The sequence below is a fragment of the Eretmochelys imbricata genome, chromosome 14 (genome assembly GCF_965152235.1).
Source record: "Eretmochelys imbricata isolate rEreImb1 chromosome 14, rEreImb1.hap1, whole genome shotgun sequence".
NCBI lineage: Eukaryota > Metazoa > Chordata > Testudines > Cheloniidae > Eretmochelys > Eretmochelys imbricata.
The window spans coordinates 22,907,255-22,929,696 of record NC_135585.1 but is presented as its reverse complement, the minus strand read 5'-3'; the positions used below and the strand labels follow the sequence as shown (position 1 = coordinate 22,929,696).

Below are 22,442 nucleotides of genomic sequence, written 5' to 3'. Positions count from 1 at the left end.
GCACTCCCCCCCCAACCTGAACCGCTCCTTGATAGCTGAGGAGCAGCTTAGCAGTTCCTGGCAGTTGGCTCTGCCCGCAGATGGGCAGCAGGGGAATGGCAGAGACGGCAGAGACGAGGCAGCTGCCCCTCTGCAGGCTGCCCACTTGCCCCTCCCAGAACTCCAAGGGGAAAGATGGGGGAGGGAAGAAAGAGGCTGCGGGGAGGGGAAGGAGGAAACTGAAGAGGGGGATAGAGACTTCAGGGCAGAATATGGAAGCCAGAGAGGGTGGTGGAGGGGGAGTTTGCTGGCAGGGAAAGGAGTGGGGGTGGAAGGAATTTGATGGGGAAGGAGAGAGCCAGATAGAGGGGGGAAGGTGGAATTTGAGGGAGGGGAGGGCATTTCAGAGGAGAGCTGGGGCATGGGGAATTTGAAGAAGAAAAAAGAAGCCAGAGGGGGGGAAAGCAAGAATTTGAGGGGGGAGGATGCCGGAGGAGGGGCAGGGGGATTTTGTGAGGAGAGCGGAAGGGCAGCAGGAATTCAGGTCTGTAGAGTCAGCTTTGTGCCCCACTCTTTTCCCCCACCCAACCTTGGGCCCAAATGACTCCCCAACCTATTACTGAAATGGAGAGGGGCAGTTCAGAGAAGATTTGCCTCGATGGTGTCAGGACAGGCTGGGGCAGTTCCAGGGCCAGTGTAGGGGGTGTGTGTGCAGGGTTAAGGGGTCTGTGGTCACTGCCTTCTTCTACTTGCCATGGCAGCTGGGGGCATTTCCAGGCTGCCACTGCCAGCGGATTCAGGGGGACAGCACCCCTCTATGCACTGGGGTGTAAGCCCTCCCTCTGGGACACTGTGCTCCATTCTGTACCCCATCCCAGGCAAGCCTGCCACACAGAGCAGGGGTAAGAGAGGAACAACAACATGTAGCAGGATGGAGGGACTGACTCCAGTACAGCTGAGGCGTTGACTATGTAACGTGTGGTTAAGAGATGACCGGCGTGTATGTGTATGGGGAGGGGGGTCTGGATGTCTAGATGTCTCAGAGGTGTTGTTCCAGTCAAGGACACTCCAGAATAGGCACAAACGAAGCACAGAAAATGGGGCTTTGGCAATGCGTTCGGTGAGACAAATGGCTTCGGGACAAACTGGTGGGAGTCACAAGGTTTCATGGAGCGAAGCTGCATGCATGGGATGGTCACTGGCTGTTCAAAAGGGGGCCATAGTGCAGATCGGAGCACAGAGTGTCCCAGAGAGACCTGGTCTCCCCTTGATCAGGTGAAGGGATACAGACTGCCACAATGGGGAACAGGGATGCACAAGAGGACCTCCTGGATGGGCCCTCTGAAGAGTCCATGATTAGCACCAGTGGGAGTTACATGCTCAAACTGATGCTAACAGGCTGGAGTCCTCGGGTGGAATTCAGCTGTATCACACACTCCCCTTCCCATACCCACTCAGTTCTGCTGGCCTTTGGGCATAGGAAGCAGGGACAGCCGTTGCCCTGCCCTCACCGAACGCCTAGGGTCGCTAGCAGCAAATGGGACACTCAGAGGGAGTGGGGTCTGTGCTTCTTAGGGGGATTGTGACTGGACCTTGCAGGAGAATGCTAGAGGAGGGAAGGAGAGCTCCTCGCATGTTCCTCATCACTGCCCATCTCGGCGGGGCAGGCCACAATCAGGCCCTAAGTGTGTAGCATATGAAAAACAGGGACGTTAATGAGCCTCTGAGCCTGTGTTCATGAAGCGCTGTGATGGTTACAGTCCCTGATGCTTTTAACAAACAGCTGCACAGTAAGTGACGTGGGAAAGTAACGCAGTGTCATTTCAAGTGCAGATTTTGCATTCCCTTTCGCGCCCTTCACACCTGCACTCAAACCTCCATCCACCTGAAATGGAACCGTGGGACAAGCCAGGAAGCGGGTACCCCAGGCTGGGAAAAAAAGACCAGGGCATTTTCTTCCTACGCCCACAGTACCAGCTGCAGGGGGTGCTGCTCAGCAGGAACAGGGTGAAAGGCAAAGTAAGAAAAGTAGGTTCTTACATAAGAGGTGAAATGAATTTAGGGCCTTTCTGAAACCAAATAGTTTCCAGCTAAAACCCACCCGGCAGATGTGCAACTCCTCTCAGAAGTCGTTCTCCTCTGTTAATGAACTGGCCAATAGCACATGCGGCGTGACTTTGCAGTGACCCTGGCAGTGTGGATTCCTGAATCACCATGTTTATCTGCCTCTCCCTCTCCTGGCGCTCCCAGCCATGGGACCACCGTTCCCAACCCCAGAACTCCTGGAATTAATGCAACATCACAGGGTGGATGTCATCACAGCAATGCTCTAAAAGACCCCGGGCTACCTCGGCTGCTCAGATCTGGAGGCAGATAAAGCCTCCACTAAACACTGTCCACTTGGTTTGACATAACTAGGTGCATGTTTTGCCTTCAGAACGGTTTGCCTTCGCCATGTCCTCAGCAACTGGATTGTGGGCTTGTTCATCCCCTCTGACTTGCCTAGTGACTGTTTAAATCAACCTCTATAAATTGCCACCTTCGTTTCAGGTTGACGGGATTGCTGGCTACAGAAATGCAGTAGCGTTATATTGGACGGATAGCTGTGGAAACCTTGTGGCAATCACTGCTGCTTCTGCCTAGTCCTGCAGCTCTAGTGTAATACTGTCTCATACCATAGGTGGCGCTCTTTGATATTGTTGCTAGATGACATTGTACATTTTCCCCCTCCCCCCCTCTGACCCTTTTGTTGTGTGTTCCCCCCACAGCATGCGATTGCCATCCCGTGGGTGCAGCTGGCAAAACCTGTAATCAAACCACAGGTCAATGTCCCTGTAAAGATGGTGTGACTGGCATCACGTGCAATCGATGTGCCAAAGGCTACCAGCAAAGCCGATCTCCCATTGCCCCTTGCATAAGTACGTGGACCACTCTTTTTGAAGTCTGTAGCATAGTAGAATTAACCTTTAAAAAAGCCAACAGCAGCTCAGCCACTGAAACCCAAATGGGTTGAATGGTTACTAACACCAGATTTTACATGCTCAATTACCAGTGTTTAATTGAAAACACATTTGTGAACTCCTAGCTGGACAGATTGCATGTAGTGTGTGCATATATGCCGTAGATATATGCACAGATTACATGCATATCATTTGCCACACTGGTTAGGTTATGTGAGTGCAATCTAAAACCCACTTAATCAAACAGCTGGGTGCTTTAGAAAAGGGCTTGATTTTTGCTTTGCAAATACTTCTGTAATGCAAAGGGTGTCCTGAGTGTTTATTTCCTTTGAGATGCCACCACAATCCTGGTTCCTATGGCAAATTGCTCTGATGTTTTTCTTTCCTTGCCTTGTATTGTCAAGGCCCTTTGACTGAACCCAGCAGATTGCCTGGGTTCATTATTAACAGTTGCTGTCATCCTAAAAGCATATCGAAAGCAGCTGAGCGCTCTACAAGCACGCACACCCAGACTGTTAAATGGGACTGTACCCTCACATGATCCAGCCAGAAATGTGGAACATTTGACATTTTTATTTGTCTTTTAAAGTTTTTATTAATCTTCTGATTTAAAATACACTTTAAAAACAACAACAGCAACAAGCACCAGGCTGCATCCTCCTTTTTTTTCTCCCTTTGTAAAACCCCAGCCCCCTTTTTATACCCCCTTGCAAACCAATCTTAGAGAGAGCCACATCTGCACAGCTAGCCAGTGTGTTCTGTGTTTCAGTCGAATGCTAACCCCTAAGCTCTTCAATTGAACCATTCGCTGTGCTGCCTGTTGTCTTTGCTGTTGTTGGATAACTCTGTGCGTCTGTTATGTGCATATGGTTGTTTCAGTCCCTCCTTCTCTACTTCTGTAACAGAAACCAAATGTCAAAATTCTAAACTTAAAAAGCAAAACAAAAAAATAAAACCACAGTAGTCTTGGAAAGCAGGAGGGGCAGTAGACAGCAGCCTTCCTTGCCTGCTAACTTCCTGGTGTTAAGACAAAAAGGAAGATGAAGGTTGAAAGAATCAAGTCTTTATCAGAGACCATGGGTCTATTTCAGCATTGTCTATTCCCAAGGTCTGGCTGAGATGATGACTGTTTCTAAGTATGGAGAGATACCCCTTTTCCACTTTTATTACTGAATCAAGTATGCATTCCATGGTGGGTTTTGGTCATTTGAGATTCATTCTTTCCCAAGTTGCAATGGGACAGCAGGAGCCAAAAGCAGACGCTTGTTTCCCAAGATGCCATAGTCTTGACACTCCAGTGTGTTTTGCAATGGATATGTGCAAAGGTTTATCACTACCGTCCCCAACAGCCATGGTAAATCAGAGGGTAAGTTGCTCCTTGCATCACCTCCTCTGGGTTGCATTGCGCTACATAAAGACAGACAGAATTTCAACATTATCAAAGTGAGCACAATGAGGAGCATGTTCATGCCAACTCGTGGAATCAGCCTGAGAGACAGTCAGGTTGCTGGAGTATCAGCCTGCTAGAATGCTAAGCTGCTCTCTAGTGGCTGGATGTCTGGCTTTGCATACTGCTGGCATTTTAAAGAACATGCAGGCACTCTGCTCTGCCTTTGACAGAAAATCTGATGGTGCGTGAAGGCTTTTAAGCACTTCCACAGGAGATTTTTTTTCCGTATTACTGGGTTTTGATTCTTTTTCATTGTAAAATATTGTTTTAAGGAACCCGCACATTTTGGGGGTACATTTTGAATAATTTCAGAGCTGACGACTAGTTACAAATCCTGTTTCTATATGTATATATTGTCACGACAATTTACAATTAGTGAATATTCTTTACAATCGTGATCATGGGGAGGAAAGTGTATTTTACTTGCCCATCAGTAAAAATCTCTTGCCCCAGGGTAAGAGGACAACTAGAATTTTGCAGGGCCAATATATAATGAAATATACATATGCCAAATATATGCAGCCAAAACTGTTAAAACTTATATAAATTCTGCTCACAATGATCTCTGATTTTTTCAAGCACAGTTTCATCCTTAGAAAATGTCAACCAGCATAATAGATACTTTGAATGCAGAGCAATGGTTTTTGTACTAAGCATTTTTTTCATGACACAGACAGGGAGGAAGCAGGTAAAGTTTGACTAGAACAGGTTCCTCCATCTGTCTTTAACTTTCTGATTTAACTCTCTGATTTACCATTGCCTATATTTTCCCCATTCAAAATCCAGTAGACTTCCATCTTTCATAAAATTCACAGCCCATGTAACAAACAGGAATACACTTACGGCCAAATATCCAACACAAACATTTGTATGGTTTATACTGATTTTGGAGGGAGCCACACAAGTCATGAAGAGAAAGATTTCAAGCCTTAGTATGTATGCTGTTTTCCCCTGACTAAATTCTGCTCTCAGATTCACATGGAGGATTTCGACTCATATTCTCTTCTCCTATCAGGATTTTCGCATATGCACAGAAATCCCAGCACTTTGCTCTAAATATGTAAAAGTTTTCATTCCATGTGCACTGAGGGAAGAATAGATCATCCCACTGCACTTAGGATCATATCCTGCATTCCATCCTATTGACATCGCTGTGCTCAGTTAGAGTTGGTCATGCAGATCCGGGGCATTATAGGGCCTCAAATATGTATGAAAATACTTAAAATCCAGTGACTAGGAAATTAAAGCAGGGAACATTTCACTAGCAATAGAGGTATTTGTATTTCCTTCAAGATGTGAGATAAAATGTCTGTCCCACCAAGGAGATACAATAAGGTGCATACTTGACACATGGCATAGCCTACTGCACTGGAAATAAATGATTTGCAAAGATCACTTCCTGAAACATGCATCCACACAACAACTAAGCAGAAGAAGCAAACATTAGCATCGTTCTCTCTTTCAGTTTGTTTGACATTGGCTAGAATACGGTTAAAACTGGCTGCTTTAGCCCCAGGCCATATCTTGAATTAAGCACTTTTTCTTATTTATTTTAAAAAATAAAGAGATGAACTCCCAATTCCTATATTACACCCATCTGGGCAACACAAGCAGTTGTCAACTTGGGGCAGGTTCTGTATCCCGCAAGAGCACCATTGGATCTCAAGTGTAACCCTTTGCTTTCTTACTGTGACACATGTAAGACTGTGCAAGCAACTCCAGTGCAGATGGAGTTAGTAAAAGCAAGTGGGATGTGTGGATAGCTCAGTCTTCTCCAGAGCTTGAAATAATGCCCACCCCCCCTTTTTTATCCTTTCTCTTCCCCTCCTGTCTCTCGTTCTCCTGCACAGAGATTCCTGTTGCTCCACCCACCACTGCAGCCAGCAGCACAGAAGAACCTGCAGGTATGTTATTTTCCTTTCTTTTTTAATCCACTCTACTGATGGATGCACTGATGGAAAAGGGTTTCAGTGGGCAGAGGAGGGAGGCTTCCTGGATAGATAAGCAAGAGTAAAAGTCATTTTGGGGAGGAAGGCAGGGGAAATGGGAGGTTATCGCTCTACAGGCATCCCCTTGGTTCTGTTACCTGTACTGGAATAAGCTAATACCAATTAAAGCCCAGAACGTGCTTGCAGAGAGAAGCTCCAAAATGCCTGTGCAGGTGGGCACTTCTGGGACCCTGCATCATGTGAATGCACAGACAGAAACGCAGGGAGACTTTTCGGAGGAGACACATTGTGACTGCATTGACTGGGTTTGTATGTATTTACCAATGTATATGACGTTCTAGTCTGGGGTTGCCCAGAGGGGCGCCTGGAACTGAAACATAATGGCCAGACTGAGATAAGGACTAGAAGCCAAGCTTCACCTGCATGGTTACAAATCTTCTCTTGTCTAGGGACACTGGAACCACAGTGCCCAGCTCAATTGTTCTTCATCAGCAGGGCAAAAGTGATTATCTTTTGCTTGCCCCAAACCCACGGGCAAGCCAGGATGGCACGTTCCCTCCTTACAGCCGATTAAGCCAGGGCGTATGGAAGGGCTTCCCTCCATAGTCAAAGAGCAGCTGGGCTAGGTTTGGGACAGAGATTCAGTGCAAGGTGCTGGCTTGGGCGGGGTGGGAGGGGCGTGGATAGATGTGCATGGACTTGCACCACTGCCCTCCACTGCCTTACACCCAACACTAGTAAGGGCTAGAGGATAATCACGATAGAAGTCTGAGCTGTAAAGCAGGATCATCTGGCTTCCAGCCCGTCTGTTGCAATGGAGTTCCAAGGGGCCGTGGGATAACCGTGGAATATTTAGGTGGCTGTGGATTTGTTATAATGTCCAGATTGACAGCCTCAGTACAACGGCCCAGATCCAGGATAAACCCAAGTCTTTCTGAGACAGCCCAGGCACCTCATGACATGTGAACCCTCTTATTTTCCCATACATGCTCCTCCTCCTTGCACGAGAAACAAATACTTTTATACTGTGCAGATGTCGGTGCTGAAGACCCCAGAGTTGGTTCTCCTCTCACTCACACCATCTTTACAACGGTGCAATCCCACTGACTACAATGGAGTTGCTCCTGATTAATACCAGCGTATGTCGTAGAAGAATGCCCACCCCTCACCCCTGCTCCTGTGTCACAAAGTGATTTGCCAGAGATTTATATATAGTTTCCTAACATGTCTCAACAGGCAATCACAATGCAAGCAAGAGTCCCCCAGGAAAGTGGACATGGTAACTGATGATGTCCAAAGGCTTGTAGATTCCTGCAATATTTGAACAGTACTGTCTCTGTGCGGGACTTCAGGAGCAGAGATTGTTTACTTTTGTCCCAGCAGTGTAGGAGGATTCATAAATTAGGGATTTTGTACTAAAAGTGATGGATGTCACCTTGACTTGAACTCAGAGTCCCTCACACTGTTCGGTGGCAGGACTTTTCACCCAGTGAACTTTCAGGCCAGTCACATTGCTCGGTACTTAGTAACCCTTCTCAGGACAGGGATATCTGGAAAGCAAAAGGGCGAAGGCTTTAGTCTGCAGTGTCATGGAAAGTTGAGCCTGCTCAGTGTTTTCTTTAGCAGTGACGCTTAAGCCTTTGCTCTCTTCCTCCTGTGTCATTCAGTCACAGCAGCAGCAACACTGAATTTCAACTTGTCTTGTTGGGTTGATTGGTGGCCCGGATTAAAGAGGGGAAATCTGTTGCTCAGGGCAAGAAATATCTGAGGGCCTGGAGTCTGTAACTCTCGTCGGTGCCTCATGAAAACTGTTCACTGAACTGCAGTCTCCCTGGCCCAGGTACGAAGTATGAATCTGTGCAGAAACAAATTTCCCCCAAACTGCATGCAACTTAACCTGGGTTTGGGGTTGAGAGCTTGCACTGACATTAGGTCAGTTTGTTAGCTGTTGTCTTTTAAGGTCAGCAAATTCGTACATGAGATGAGAAGAGATTCATGAGTGTTTCAACAGTAAATAAAGCAGTGGTAAGAAGGATTAGCAACAGAGGCAGTTGTGCAGAATTGGAACAACTAAGTTGAAAACACTGGATGTTTGGGTCTTTGTTCCACATTTCACAACCACAAATCTAAACATTCCTTGTTACAGCTCCAGCCTGTTTTCTTTTGTCTTATTGTCTTTCACTGGGAAGAGCTATTGCTCCCTTTCCTCCTTAGGCTGTCATGGTGCACCTCTGAGCAATTATCTTCTCAGACTCTCAGAGTTCCTCCAGAAGGTTATTTTCCAAACTTTTCTTCATCCTTGCTGCTTTGTTATGAGTTTCTCTAAGTTTGCAAATACCCCATTCTTGTGCAAAGTCCCCAGTACTAAACATGCTTCCCTGATTGAAGCCTCTCACTGATACTGAACAGAGGTAATAGTTCCTTCCTAGGGACATGACTGTTCTCAGTGGAAATGCATATGTAGCCTTTTATTTTATTTAAAGCAAATTTTGTACTAGGGTGTTATACCACTGTAGGTTCAGCTCTGGTGGCTACAGTTTCAAGCTCAGTAGAGTGAAAGTCACCTCTGCTACTTGCTTCAGATGTAGAGTCTCTAGGAACACACAAAGTCCAAGGGAAGTGACCACACAGTATAGGATTATAGAAGTATAAGATGGATCAGTAGTTAGAAGAGATCATTAGGTTTTTGGTATATAAGTAAGTAGGGCTGAAACACAAGGCCTATAGGCTGAGGCCTGTAAGATTTCAGTTTAGCCATACTAGGCCACAGAGTTAAGAAATGCTTGACATAAGTAAGTGACCAAAGAATGACCCTATGCCACCAGTTTATGGGAAAACATGTACCAATCGGTGATATTGCGAAAAATTAACTCATGTGGCCTTACCAAGGTTTCTGACAGTGATAAAATGGACTGGATTCAAAATAAGGATAAGAGCGCTGTATTTTACATTGGCATTTCTCTTTGTAATGTGTTTGTTTTCGAAGTTTAACCAGTAACTGTGGCAGTGGTTTCAGACAATCTATATTTAGAGAAAGAAAGCAACTTGAGACTGATCATGGATAACCATCCTGCAGTTCAGCACTGGTGAGAAAGTGAGCATCACAAATGGAGAGGAGATGAATAAGACGTATGATGCTGTTTATTTGTTTAGCTGTCCAGATAAAAAGCCTCTGGTCATCCCTTTGCCCCCAGTAGTGTGCTATGAAATCCTGGAGAAAAATGACCCTTTCTAGGACCTTTGAAATGTTGTACAATTTTTCATCTGTTGCAGTGTAAAGATTAAAAGCCGTCAGCTGTCTGATAGCAGCCAAACCGTCTAGACGCATCCAGGCAGAGTGCATCTGCTTGTGTTGTTGAGTGTTCCAGGTACAACTGGGCAGAGAGCACCTGCTGAGCTGCTAATCATTGCAGGTGCATAGAGGTGGAGCACGCTTGCTGGGCTGCTGCTAAAATGAATGATACGTCCCAAGGCAAAACACACCAGTCAAAGCTATCAAATGCATCAGTTACTTCCAGGGGCAGCACAACTGCTGTGCTGCTGAATGCACAATATCAGGTATATCCAAAAACCCTAATGATTTCCATGGGACGCTAATGAGTGACAGCAGTGCAACAGGTGCCAGGGGGAACAGGATCTAAAGGGCTAATCTGGAAATATGCTTGTGACAATCTGGTTGGAATGCTAAGGGAAAGTTTGTCCCATTGCTCTCCCTTGACAGGAAAGCAAATTGCCAAAGGAACTAAAGCCAAAGCCCTCGCTGGTGCTGTATGTTAAGCCTCCTTTGGGGTGCGATACATATGATGAAGGTGCTGAGGGACATCTCGGCTGTTCTTGAAATGTGTGGGAATGTACAAGAACCCAATCTCAGTCTGGGGGACTCCCAAAAGGTCTCAGATTAAGAGGAGTACATAAATGTACATCAATGTGCAGCGAAGGGGCTAATCCTGCCAGTATGCCAGTGGGGGTTTGACAGCAAGTCCATTAGGAAATTTCGCAGGCTGCAGTTTGTAGTAAAACCGAGTCGGCTCCATCAGACAATGGTAAATTCCAGCATAAGGTCTGGCTCAGACCCGGATAGAGCAAGGCAGATGGAACATTAAATTTGATGCTCACAGGGTGGAACTAGCATGCTGTCTCGAGGCCAGGGAACAGTATGGTTTTTATGTTATGCGTCGGGGCCCTCTCACAACCACGTCCCAATACACTGCAGTGTGATCAATGTCATACCAAAACACTGGTACGTGTATCACAGGCCATGCTGATGAATATGGATATTCTGTAGCCACGGAGATGCATATGTGGACTCTGCTGGGTTGGGAGTGCTGGAGGCTGATATCCTCCCCAGCCACTGGCAGCAGTGATACAAGCTTGGCCCACCCCAATAGTCCACTGCCCCTTCTTCCCCACCAGTGTACCACAGCCCTGCCCTGGGTTGGGGGCTCAGAGGGCGATTCAGTCTGCACGGGTCCCCAGTATTTGCCCTGAATTACCGAGACAGTCAGTTAGTGTCTCACGTCATGGTGCATTTGATACCATTGACACTTGCCCTCTTGGAACTGGACTTACACCAACAATTCTTTTCACACGGTCATCTGAGCAGCCAGCAGATCAGCTGGGCAGGTCCCACCCGGTTGCCTGAGCTGTGTCCAAGGCACCTGTTGGCCTGATTCTGATCTCCCTTGGGCTTTACACCGATGTTACCTTCCTGGCATCAGTGTAAATGATCAGTGCACTGGTGTAAATGAGAGCAGACTCAGGCCCTAGAACTGAAAGTGAGCTACTTTCAGCCAGGACACTGGGGACTTGTTACAGATAGATCAACACGTATGTTACAAAACTGGTTGGGTTGGGTGGTATTTTGTTACAGCTGGTTCACATGACCGTCCCTGGCATCGCCCACGCTGGGAACACATGCAGTGATGGCTTGGGGTGATGCAAGGGCCTGGATTCTGCAAGTCTTTGTGTGGTGTGCAGAAGCTAGCTCAAGGTGGAGGATGAAAGGAGGCCACGCTCAGGCATGAGTTATAGTATGCAAGGTGCAGCCGCTGCACTGAGCTGTGGTAAGTGTTTAGCAAGAGCAAAGGCTAACAGGAAGCATAAAGGGTGAAGAACGGGTGTGTCTGAGATGACACTGGCCATAGCATGATCATCTTGCTACTGAGGTGCCTAGCAATGCTCTCCCCATTCAGGCCCCATTCCTGCCTGGTTGCAATGAAGCAGCATACATTCATGCAGGCTCTCAGACTTTTACGTATGCCCAAATACATGCCACATTCCATACCTTTGCTGCACAGGCTCAAGCTTAAGGGGCTATATACCAGTATATTGAATTTGTTGTTGCTGCATTGCCATCTGCTGGTGTCTGTCCTTTGTCGTGGCGGGACAGGTTGTGTGCTCTAATGATCCCCAGAGCCTGTGTCGCTGGGGGCTTTTTGCTCCTGGCAGGTTCAACCATGCTGGTTTGGTCTGTGGGGGAGGGGCCAGACAAAACAGACACCCTGGTCGTCCACGTTGGTGGTTAGGCACAGGGCTAACAATCCTGTCCCGTAAAAAACGAAATATGTTAAGGAAACAGTGTTGGAGAGATCGACCATTACTGTGCTCGATGGCCTTCAGAAGTCAATGATCCATATGACTGCCAGTGGTGACAGCCAAAAGGAAGCCACTGGCATGAAGACTGAAGTGCTCAACACCAAGACAAAAACCAAACTTGGTTTTTGGAATGTACGGACAATGTACGAAACAGGGAAATTAGCTCAGGTCACAGCAGAGATGAGACGCTACAGCTTACATATCCTGGGTGTCAGTGATAGCAGATGGACAGGATCAGTGAGATTAACAACAGCCTTCAGAGAAACTTTTCTGTATTCTGGACGGGATGGTGGACAACACCATGAGGGTGTTGCCATCCTTTTGAAGAAGTGAGTGGAGCAGTCCCTGCTTGAATGGACGCCCATCAGCAGCAGACTTATGAGAGCCAGACTGAAAGGGAAACACAATAATATCACCCTGATTCAGTGCTATGGTCCGAAAAATGACAGTGATAAAGAAGCAAAGGACAAATTTTACCTTACATTAGGCGGAGTTAGAGAGAGTACCATGCCACGACCTAACTATCGTCATAGGAGACCTGAATGCCAAGGTCGGTAAGGACAACACAAACAATGACAGAGCAATGGGAAGACATGGGTGTGGCACCATGAATGAAAATGGAGAGAGACTTGTGATTTCTGCAGTATGAATGACATAGTCATCAGCGGAACCCTTTTTCAACATTGTGAAATTCACAAGCTGACATGGTGTTCTCCAAATGTCAGAGATAAGAACCAGATTGACCATATGATGATCAATGGCAAATAGCGATGCTCACTGACAGATGTGAACGTGAGAAGGGGAGCAGATGCTGGCAGCAACCACCACCTTGTGACAGCCTCCATCAAGCTAAAACTGAGAAGTGTGGGTCCACCAAACAAGGGCCATAGACATTATCACATTGACAAGCTAAAGTCCCCTGAAATACAGAAAGCCTTCATTCTGTATTTAAACAACAGGTTTCAGGCACTTGCAGACCTTGATAAAGAGGAGGGGAATGGAGATGAGGAGATCAACAAGAAGTGGGACAAAGTAACAACAATCTATAAACAAAGCAGTGAAGCCTGTCTAGGCTACAGGCAGAAGAGAAGAAAGGAGTGGATTACATCCCGTACATGGAATGCCATAGAAACTAGACGAGCCCTGAAGAAAAAAGTTTTAGACACAAAATCCCAGAAGCTAAAGGACAAATATCATGAGCGGTATAGCAAGGCATATGGGGAGGTCAAATGCCTTGTGAGAGCGGACAAATGACATTATATTGATAATCTGACAACACAAGCAGAAGATACAGCTGCTCATGATGAACAAGGGAACATTTACAAAATGACACGGCTTATCAGTGGTAAACAACAGACACCAACAAACACTCTCATGAGGGACAAACAAGGCCACTTACTGACAACAGAAAAAGAACAAGAAATGCACAGAGCACTTCAAAGAATTGCTGAACAGAGAGCCACCTAAAGAGGAAGCAAACATCCGGGAAGCAGAAGAAGATCTTGATATCAACACAGACACACCAACTAAGGAAAAGACCGTTCAAGCCCTCAAATCCTTAAAAGATGGGAAAGCTCCTAGCAAGGATTATTTGAATGCAGAATTGTTCAAGGTAAATCCTGAGTTAGCAGCATCTATCCTGGCCCCTCTATTTATAGCAGTCTGGGAAAGAGAAAAAGTGCCAGATGAGTGGACCAATATGAGTGGACGGGGGGGGCCCTGTGGCTGGTCTCTGAGGGGAAAGGGGTTTGGATATCTGGGCAAGGGGGGACCCCATGGCTGGGCTATGGTGGGGAGGGGGTGCGGGTATCTGGGTTGGGATGCGGGGGGAGCATGGTTGGGCTCTGGGGGGAAAGGATGAGTGAACCAATGCGGTTATAGTGAAGATACCAAAGAAAGGGACTCTCAGCGATTGTAATAACTGGCTTGGTATCACACTTTTATCTGTGCCAAGCAAGGTATCATGTAAGATCATAGTCCAGCGTATATCAGAGACAGTTGCTAGCGTTCTCAGAAAAGAGCAAGCCAGTTTTCGGAAAGGTCGTGGATGCACAGACCAGAACTTCATTCTACGATACATAATAGAACAATGAATAGAATGGCAACGGCAACTCTACCTAAACTTCATAGACTTTGAGAAGGCTTTTGATAGCATTCACAGGACCAGCCTATGGCACATTCTGGGGGCATATGGAATCCCGCTCCATATAATCAACATCATAGAAAGCTTTTATTCCAACTTTACATGCAGTGTTGATCACAGTGAGCTCGGTTTTGAAGTCAAACAGGCATACGTCAGGGGTGTGTCATGTCTGCAATTCTCTTTAACATTGCGATCGACTGTAATTCGGCATACAACAGAAGACATGCCAAGAGGCATGAAATGGACACCCTTCTCATCCCTTGAAGACCTGGACTTCACGGATGATCTCGCTCTCCTATCATATACCCAACACCATATACAAGAAAAAAAACTCGATTCAACACATTCAGCCAGCAAATTGGACTGAAAATCAACTGCAATAAGACAGATATCTCGACCTTTAATATTGCCTCACCATCACCAGTATGGTTGGAGGATTATGTTCTCACCATGTTGAAACATTCACATAATTGGGCAGCACCATCAGCCAGGATGGTGGAATAAACCAGCACATCTGGAACAGAATCAATAAAGGCAGGAACACCTTCAGGAGCTTAAATACAGTCTGGAAATCATCAAAATACAACACCAAAACCAAACTCAAGATTTATCAGAGCTGCGTACTTTTATAGTGCAGAATGCTGGGGAATGAGAAAGTATGACATGTCCAAATTGTCTTCATTCCATAAAACTTGCCTCAGAAAAATCCTCTGTATCTTTTGGCTCAGAACAATCTCAAACCAAGACCTATTCACACAGTGCAGCCAAGAAGATATGAGCACCATCATTACCAGGAGGCATGTGCTTCAGATAGAAACTGATTCCATCACCAGAATAGCAATAAGATGGACACCTGAAGGCAAGCCAAAATGAGGCACCCGAAAACAACATGGAAGAGAGCTGTGGAAGCTGAGCTGAAAAACCTGGGGCACAGCTCGGGAACCATTGGAAGACTTGCCAGAAATGGATAGGAGCAGAGGAGCGGAGGAGCTTCGTCGCTGCCCTAACCGCCAGAGGCGTAATGGGAACATGATGATGATGAGCATTGCACAAGGAACTGGTTCAGTCCAGGTCTCTGTGTGCAGATTGCCTACACTCTGTTCCAATACATTCCTCATCGGTCACCTCACCCGTCAGCTCATCTCTAAACATGATCCTTAGCCTGGGGATTACTTGCAAGCACCTTAAAGCCCAAGGATTCGGTATCAGAAATTCAAGTTATTCAATTAGTTTTGATTGGACATACAGGTCACCTGGTGTCTCTTTGACCTCTGATTGGATGAGTGTAGCTCTTGGGATTGGGTCTCTGCTGCGAATATTCATCTTTATGAGCCTCAGATTTGCTTTCTGAAAATGCTCACTCTCTCCCTCATGGCCATTCTTCCTGCCAGTAAACTCAACCTCTCAAATCTTCACAGGGAGTGAATGCAAAGGGGATACACATGCAGCCCCAGTGAATCCAGGCTGGGTGGATGTTTCTTGCACTCTTTGCCGGTCTCTGTCAGACAGCACTCCCGTTTAAAGGGACATAATAGACTGTTTTTCTCCACCTGTGTTTCAGGTGACTACACAGTGCCGAGTGTCTGCAGGTGACATGCCTCCCCAATCCGAGTGCTGATTTCAAAGTCAGGAGAAAATCAGAGAGAAAACAGCTCTTTTTGTAAAGTCAAGAGCCAGCTGCAATGACCTGGCCAAATTCCAACTCGGGTAATTGTAGCTGACTACCCAAAATTCCTCTTGCCACATTGATTGGATACAGTATTCTTCACACCCTGCCCTGAGTTGTTCCACAGAGGCAAGGTGTGGGAGGTAATATCTTTTACTGGTCCAATTTCTGTGGTGAAAGAGACAAGCTTTCAACCAACAGAAGTTCGTCTCTGGGTGTAAGCCCTGCGGGAGGGCACCGGTGGCAAGACTGCCTGCTCCCATGCCTCCTGGGAAAATCATCCTGGAGCACAGATTGGTGCTCCAGCCAGGGTGAATTGAACCCAGAGCCTCAAAACACTGGACATTTAAAGCCCTCTATCCATGCTCATCACCCCTATTAGGATTGCTGTGCAGTTACCCAGCTGCAGTGCTTAATTTGTGCCAGGGCTTGCCAGGGCTGAATCTGGCACCTCTAGGCTTGGGCGTGCGTAGCCCCAGCACCTCTGGGCTTCGGAGGGCGTAGCCCTGGCACCTCTGGGCTTACTGCGTCACTTAGGAAGGTAAAAAAATTGCTTGAGCCCCAGCCCCTCTTTCATTACAAATTAAGCACCGCACAGCTGCCCTGTTTAGCCTGCATTTCAGTGACAGGTGAAGTGATCCTTGTGTATAACACTCTGAGGGATTTTGAAATGAAAGGCCCCATGGGAATATAGCTGAGCATTTGTTATTACTCATTGTTTCACTGATGTCCACAGTGTCATTATCCAGTGCCTGTAGCCATGTGCATCTTGCACAGAGAGATGGCTCTAACTACAGTTTATTTCGTGAGCTAACTTGTATGTGGATTATTGTTACTTTTCTGAGCTTTAATAAAATAAATATTTTTTTAAAAAAATCTATATTGGGCAAAGTACTTAAAGTTAAGCACATGTTTAAGTGCTTTGTTGATTGAGGGCTAAAGCAGGAAAGGAAATTCTTATTTTCGGACTGCTAGAAGAGTGTTACAAACAGACTGGAGAGCAAACCAAGAATCCCAACAATCTGGGAACTATGAAAAACGACTCAGCGGTGTCTTTTGGATTCCTTTATTGTTTGAAATTAGGATTTCCTTGTTCCCCTGCCTGGATCAGTTACAATGGAACAATCCATCTTTTCAGAAGCTGATCATAGCACAAGGCACCCTCTCTTTAAAAGCACAAGGAAGGTTCAGCCAAATTGAGCAATCTGATTGGCTGGGCATGCCCGAGCGCCTGATAATAATTCTTTTATAACAATTTTTATTGGACTTTTTAAGCACCACTTCAGCTGGGGAGCTTGAACCTTCCATATATTATTCCTTCCGTTTCATTATCTGGCCAAAGCGTCAGACAGCTCTGGATCTCGGCGCCGTTTAGATTCCACCGCTGCACACATCCTCCGAGGCAGCCTGCTGAAATCCACAGCATTTCCTAGACAATCTGTAAGTCAGCGTCTTTGCAGGCTGCTGCTCCAGGAGAAGTAGCCAGGGCTCCTGTGGTACGGCTGCAAAGGGCCACTCAACTTGAAATCCAGAGAGAAATCTAGGGGGAGGTTTTCTGAAACCAGCTCCTGGAATGATGCTTCCTTTAATTTGGTTTGTAGCTAAAACTGGCAGAAAGTGGCTTCCTAGCCAACAACTGAATTAGTGTCTCCAAGGAAAGAAGACTTAAAGAGCTTGGCTTGTTTAGCCTAACAAAGGAAGGCTGAGGGGAGATATGATTGCTCTTTATAAATACATCAGAGGGATAAATACCAGGGAGTGGGAGAAGTTATTTAAGTTAACAGCCAGTGTTGGCACAAGATCAAATGGATATAAACTGGCCATCAAGTTTTCAAATTTACGCTTGAAATTAGGCAAAGGTTTCTAAACATCGGAGGAGTGAAGTCCTGGAACAGCCTCCCAAGGGGAGCAGTGGGGGGCAAAAAACCTAACTGGCTTCAAGACTGAGCTTGATAAGTTTATGGAGGGGCTGGTATGATGAGGTTGCCTACAGTGGCATGCAGCGCATCCCTGACTGCTATTTGCAAATATCTCCAATATTCAGCGCTGGGACTCTAGGGATGGAGGGCTCTGAGTTACTACAGTGTATTCTTTCCCAAGTGTCTTCCCGGCGGGGCTTGCCCACACAACATATTTGAGATTGCGAAGGAATTCCCCCCCCTGTCAGGTTGGCAGAGAGGCACTGGGGGTTTGCATCGTCCTTTGCAGCATGGGGCACGGGTCACTTACTGGTTTGAACTAGAGCAAATGGTGGATTCGCTGTACTTTGAAGTCTTTCAATCAAGATTGGAGGACTTCAGTAACTCATCCAGAGGTTAGGGGTCTCTAACAGGAGTGGGTGGGTGAGGTTCTGTGGCCTGCGATGTGCAGGAGATCAGACTAGATGATCACGATGGTCTCTTCTGGCCTTAAAGTCTCTGAGGAGCTAAGGTACAGTTGGGCTAGTCTCAAAAGAGGATGGGCCAAATTCAGCTCTGGTGTAAGTTGGCAAAACAAGATTGACTTCAGTGGGGTTGCAGAATGTTCTGTTTGTCCCTAACAGATCTGGATCAGTTTGGTAAAGCAGCTCAAATTCCATTGCTCGTACGAGCTGTGTGCACACTCTGTCACCCTCTAGGGTCTGCTGCACAGGCCAGGATATCTGGGGATTTTTGTTGCTGCCTGCTGCTAGCCAGGACAGAAATGAGCACAGCCTTTCCTGGCATCCCATCCTATCTGCAACATGGAAGGTCCAGACAGAGGCACAGTAAAGGAGAAAAACAATGAGGCGTGAGGGAAGTTTTACAAAGCTGGAGCAAAGCTGCCAGTCAGTTCTTCTGTTATCTGAATCTGGCCCAGATTGTCTTGGAAACAATTATCTTAGGTGGATGATTTCGACTAGTAAGTTTACCTAAATAAATAAATACAGGTGATTTGGGGTCATACGCAGCCTTGAATGACTTCCCACTGGAAATAGGTCTAGCAAATTCCACGTCTAGATCTGAACTTTCCCAAAAGGTGACTGGCTCCAGGGTTTGGGTTTGGCCCTCTGATTTCCTACCGCTAAGGAAGAGGTGGGATTTAGAGCAGTGAATATAAAAGATAGTCTTTACTGAGGCTGCTGACCCTGTGGATCTCTGACTGTCTTGCAAGCTGACCCACACACACTGGGCTGCCTCCATAGGATCTTCCTAAATCCTGGCCTAGACTCATCAGCCATGGAATGCTCTATGCAGCTGTTAGAGAAATAGGAGCCAGCTGCAAAGTTAGGCTCCAGATCCAAATGTTCCCTCTGTTTGGGGAGGATCCAATATGGAGTTTGAATCAGGCCCAGCTGGAGTTCCTGTAGTGTGCAGCCAGGATTGATATCTTCCGGAATCAGCTCCTGAGATGTGAGGCGGGCAGCTGCTCTCTGTGTTGGAACAATTTGAAATCGATTCGAGGGGAGGAAAAAACCAAACTCCTGCAAGCTGTGAGAGCCTTTTGAGACAGTTCCTATTGCTAAGCCTCAGTTGGAAAAAAACACAAGCACGAGCTATGGCTCCAGTCTGGGCAAACAGAAACTTTATAAGAAATATTAGAAAACGTTCATTTAAAAACATCATTTCTCCAGGAGGGAAAACTCTCTTTCCAGCTCACATGCTGAGCTGATCCACCCAGCAGCCTTATCGACGGTTTTGTATTTGTCCTTAAAGCGACTCCAAAATAAAGATCAGCGCAGGACTCTGATACAGGAGTTGCCAGTTGCATGGACAGGCAGAGTATGGGAGCCAAAGGCTTGATACTGCATGGTGCTGAGCACCCTCAACTCCCACTGACTTATGTGACAGATCAGGAGGGTTAGCACTTCTCGAGAGGGGCTCTGCACACCACAGGATTGGGCCCCTCATGTTCATCCAGAGACTCAGATCACTTTCTGTCGTACTTGGAAAAGCATAGGCAGCACTCCCCTAGCCAAGCAGAAACCCACTTTACACTACAATTTCGGTCTCCGCCTGCAAAATGTTCACTGCTTCTCTGAACCTCTTGGGTCTGTAAGTTTCAGCTGGAGCTGACTTTGCTGATACTTCCTGCCTGCAGTGGGCCCAGAAAACAAGAGAAACAGCCTCTCTCATGGTGTTCTAGCACCCCGGCCTCTGGGTCTGGCCAGGACCAGGAAGCCCGAAAGAAATACCGTTCAAAAGGGAGACAGCAGCAGCATCAAGCGACCAAACTATTTCTGAACCTAAACTAAAAAAGTCAACAACTAACTAACATGCCCGGTTCCAGTCTGGATGAAGGTCAGAGGGGTTTAATTTCATCTGCCTGTTCTCCATTGCAGATCAGCATTGCAGAGACGTACCAGCCGCCATTGCTCCCAAACAATCCAGAATGGCAAGAGAGATTAGGGGGCTTCCACAGGAAGCCGACAATGTTCTCCACCTGCGCAGACGTACATGCCCTGTGGCCGGAAAGGCTCTAGGGCAGAAAGTTAAATGGACGTTTCCATAGTGTTGAGCACAGCTTAATGGGGAGCGTGTCTTAAGGCAACCTCCACTCGCATTCATGAGGATTCATAGGCACATGAGCCTCCCATTCACAGTCACATAACTCCCCTGGCAGTAACTGCAGCAATTGCCTACATGGCAAAGTGCCATTAGGAAAGGGTTTAATGTCTTGTTAGGATCTTCTAGTACGGTTTAGCATCTGGCAACAAGTGGCCAGCGCTATGGGACCTCCCTGCTCTGTAAGTAATATCAGCAAGGGGTGCAAGGAACACAGAGTACAGTTTGGAAGCTGATGATCTATGGAATTCCACTGAGCCCCTCCAGAACTTAGGGCCCAAACCAAAACACAGATATCCAAGCACCCCAGACTTGGGGATAGTCTGGGTCTGGATCTAAACTTTGAAACTTGGGCCCATTCTCGATCAATTACCTAAATCATTGGACCCACTCTTACTCCTGGAGACATCAGTGGCAACCTCCCATTAACTTCAGTGGAGTTCAGCCCCTAGAGGCAATGTGGTGGCTAGACTTTGTTGGGCTGATAATAATGTCTGCAGTCATGTGCTGAGATAAGGGCACTCAAATCTGACTGGGAGGGGCAATCAGCTGGTCACTGCAGAGGTTAGGAGACAATCCCACACCCTCCTGTTCAACCTACACAGTGGTGCAGGCCCATGAAGGGAAGGATGAGAGGGGTCCACCTTTCTCTGAAGTGTAACATATTATCTGCTGCTGAAGGCATGATACTTCACTTGATATTAGTGGGAGAAACCCATGGACCAGATTCTGATCTCTTTTATACCAATGTAAATCTGCAGTAACTCCAGGGACATCAGCGTATTAGTCCTCTCTACAGTACAACGTTTATCGGACTTTGTCACCAATTAGTGACAGCGTTGGTTTGGAGTGTCGTTTGTGCCTATACACCGAGTGGTTAATACTCAGTAGCATGGCAGTATGCCACCCTGGCGGGAAGCATATGTTTATCTTCCAGGAACCGCTTTGAAATACTGTTTTTTAGCAGTGCAGACAGCAATGTCTGATGGTGCAGGAAGGATTCAGATTCTAACTCAGACAGGAAACCCTAACTCTGTGTAACTGGTTTGGCTGGCTCTTCTTCCTCCCTGCTCTGTGTGCATTAGGACACCATCCAGGGTGCATTGGCATTTCTTGGGCATGTCCCTGGGATACTCTGCTCCAAATGTAGGGCTGGAAAAGGACCTTGAGAGGTCATCAAGTCCAGCCCCCCGCAGAGGCAGAAGCAAGTAAATCTAGACCATCCCTGACAGGTGTTTGTCCAACCTGTTCTTTAAAACCTCCAACGATGGGGATTTCACAGCCTCCCTTGGGAGCCTGTTCCAGAGCTTAGCTACCCTTAGAGTTAGAAAGATTTTCCTAATATGTAACCTAATTCTCCCTTGCTGCAGATTAAGCCCATTACTGCTTGTCTGTCAGGAGTCAGGGCCTGCATCAGAGCTTGTCTTCAGGCAACCGCATCACTGCAGCTGGCCTCCAGTAGGCAGCTGGATTGGCCACCCCACCGGAGGGCCAGCAGGCTGGCTCTTAAGCCAGCCAGCAGCAGCAGCTCACTGGCTTTGCCATGCTCATGCCCACCACTGCCCCTGCTCCTGTCTTACCTTGTTTCTGCTGCTACTGCCTTACACCCATCCTTGCCTCGGTCCTGCCCCTGCCTTGAACCCCTCCTTGCCTGCTCCCCTGCTCCCTCCAGTTCCAGACCTCTGGCTTGACCCTGGGCTCCAGCTTCTGACTTTCGACTCCAGCTTGACCCTGAGCTCTGATAGCCAGTTCCTGATCTCCAGCTTGCCCCATGGCTCTGGCTACCGACTACTGACTCTAGCTTGAACTTAGTCTCTGGTTCCAAAGCTTGGGTCCCAATGCCTGCTCTGACCACTAAGTTAGACTGTCCTCATCCCAATTGCCCAACATTGTACAACCTTCGGTGGACACGGAGAACAGCTGATCCCCATCCTCTTTAGAACAGCCCTTCACATATTTGAAGACTGTGATCAGGTCCCCCCTCAGTCTTCGTTTCTCAAGACTAAACATGCCCAGTTGTTTTAACCTTTCTCACAGGTCAGGTTTTCTAAACCCTTTATCACTTCTGTTGTTCTCCTCTGGACTCTCCAATTTGTCCACACCTCTCCTAACGTGTGGCACCCAGAACTGGACACACTACTCCAGCTGAGGCCTCACCAGTGCCGAATAGAGTGGGA

At 47.0% G+C, this 22,442-nt stretch overlaps 1 protein-coding gene across 1 annotated transcript in view; it reads left to right on the top strand.

Annotated features, from left to right (window-relative positions):
- LOC144274740 (netrin-1) overlaps window positions 1-22,442 on the top strand; it is a 211,627-nt gene that overhangs the window by 125,809 nt on the left and 63,376 nt on the right. The window contains exons 3-4 of the mRNA XM_077833801.1: window positions 2,748-2,897; window positions 6,240-6,293. Of these exons, the coding sequence (XP_077689927.1) occupies window positions 2,748-2,897; window positions 6,240-6,293 (204 nt within the window). The remainder of the gene's footprint in view (window positions 1-2,747; window positions 2,898-6,239; window positions 6,294-22,442) is intronic.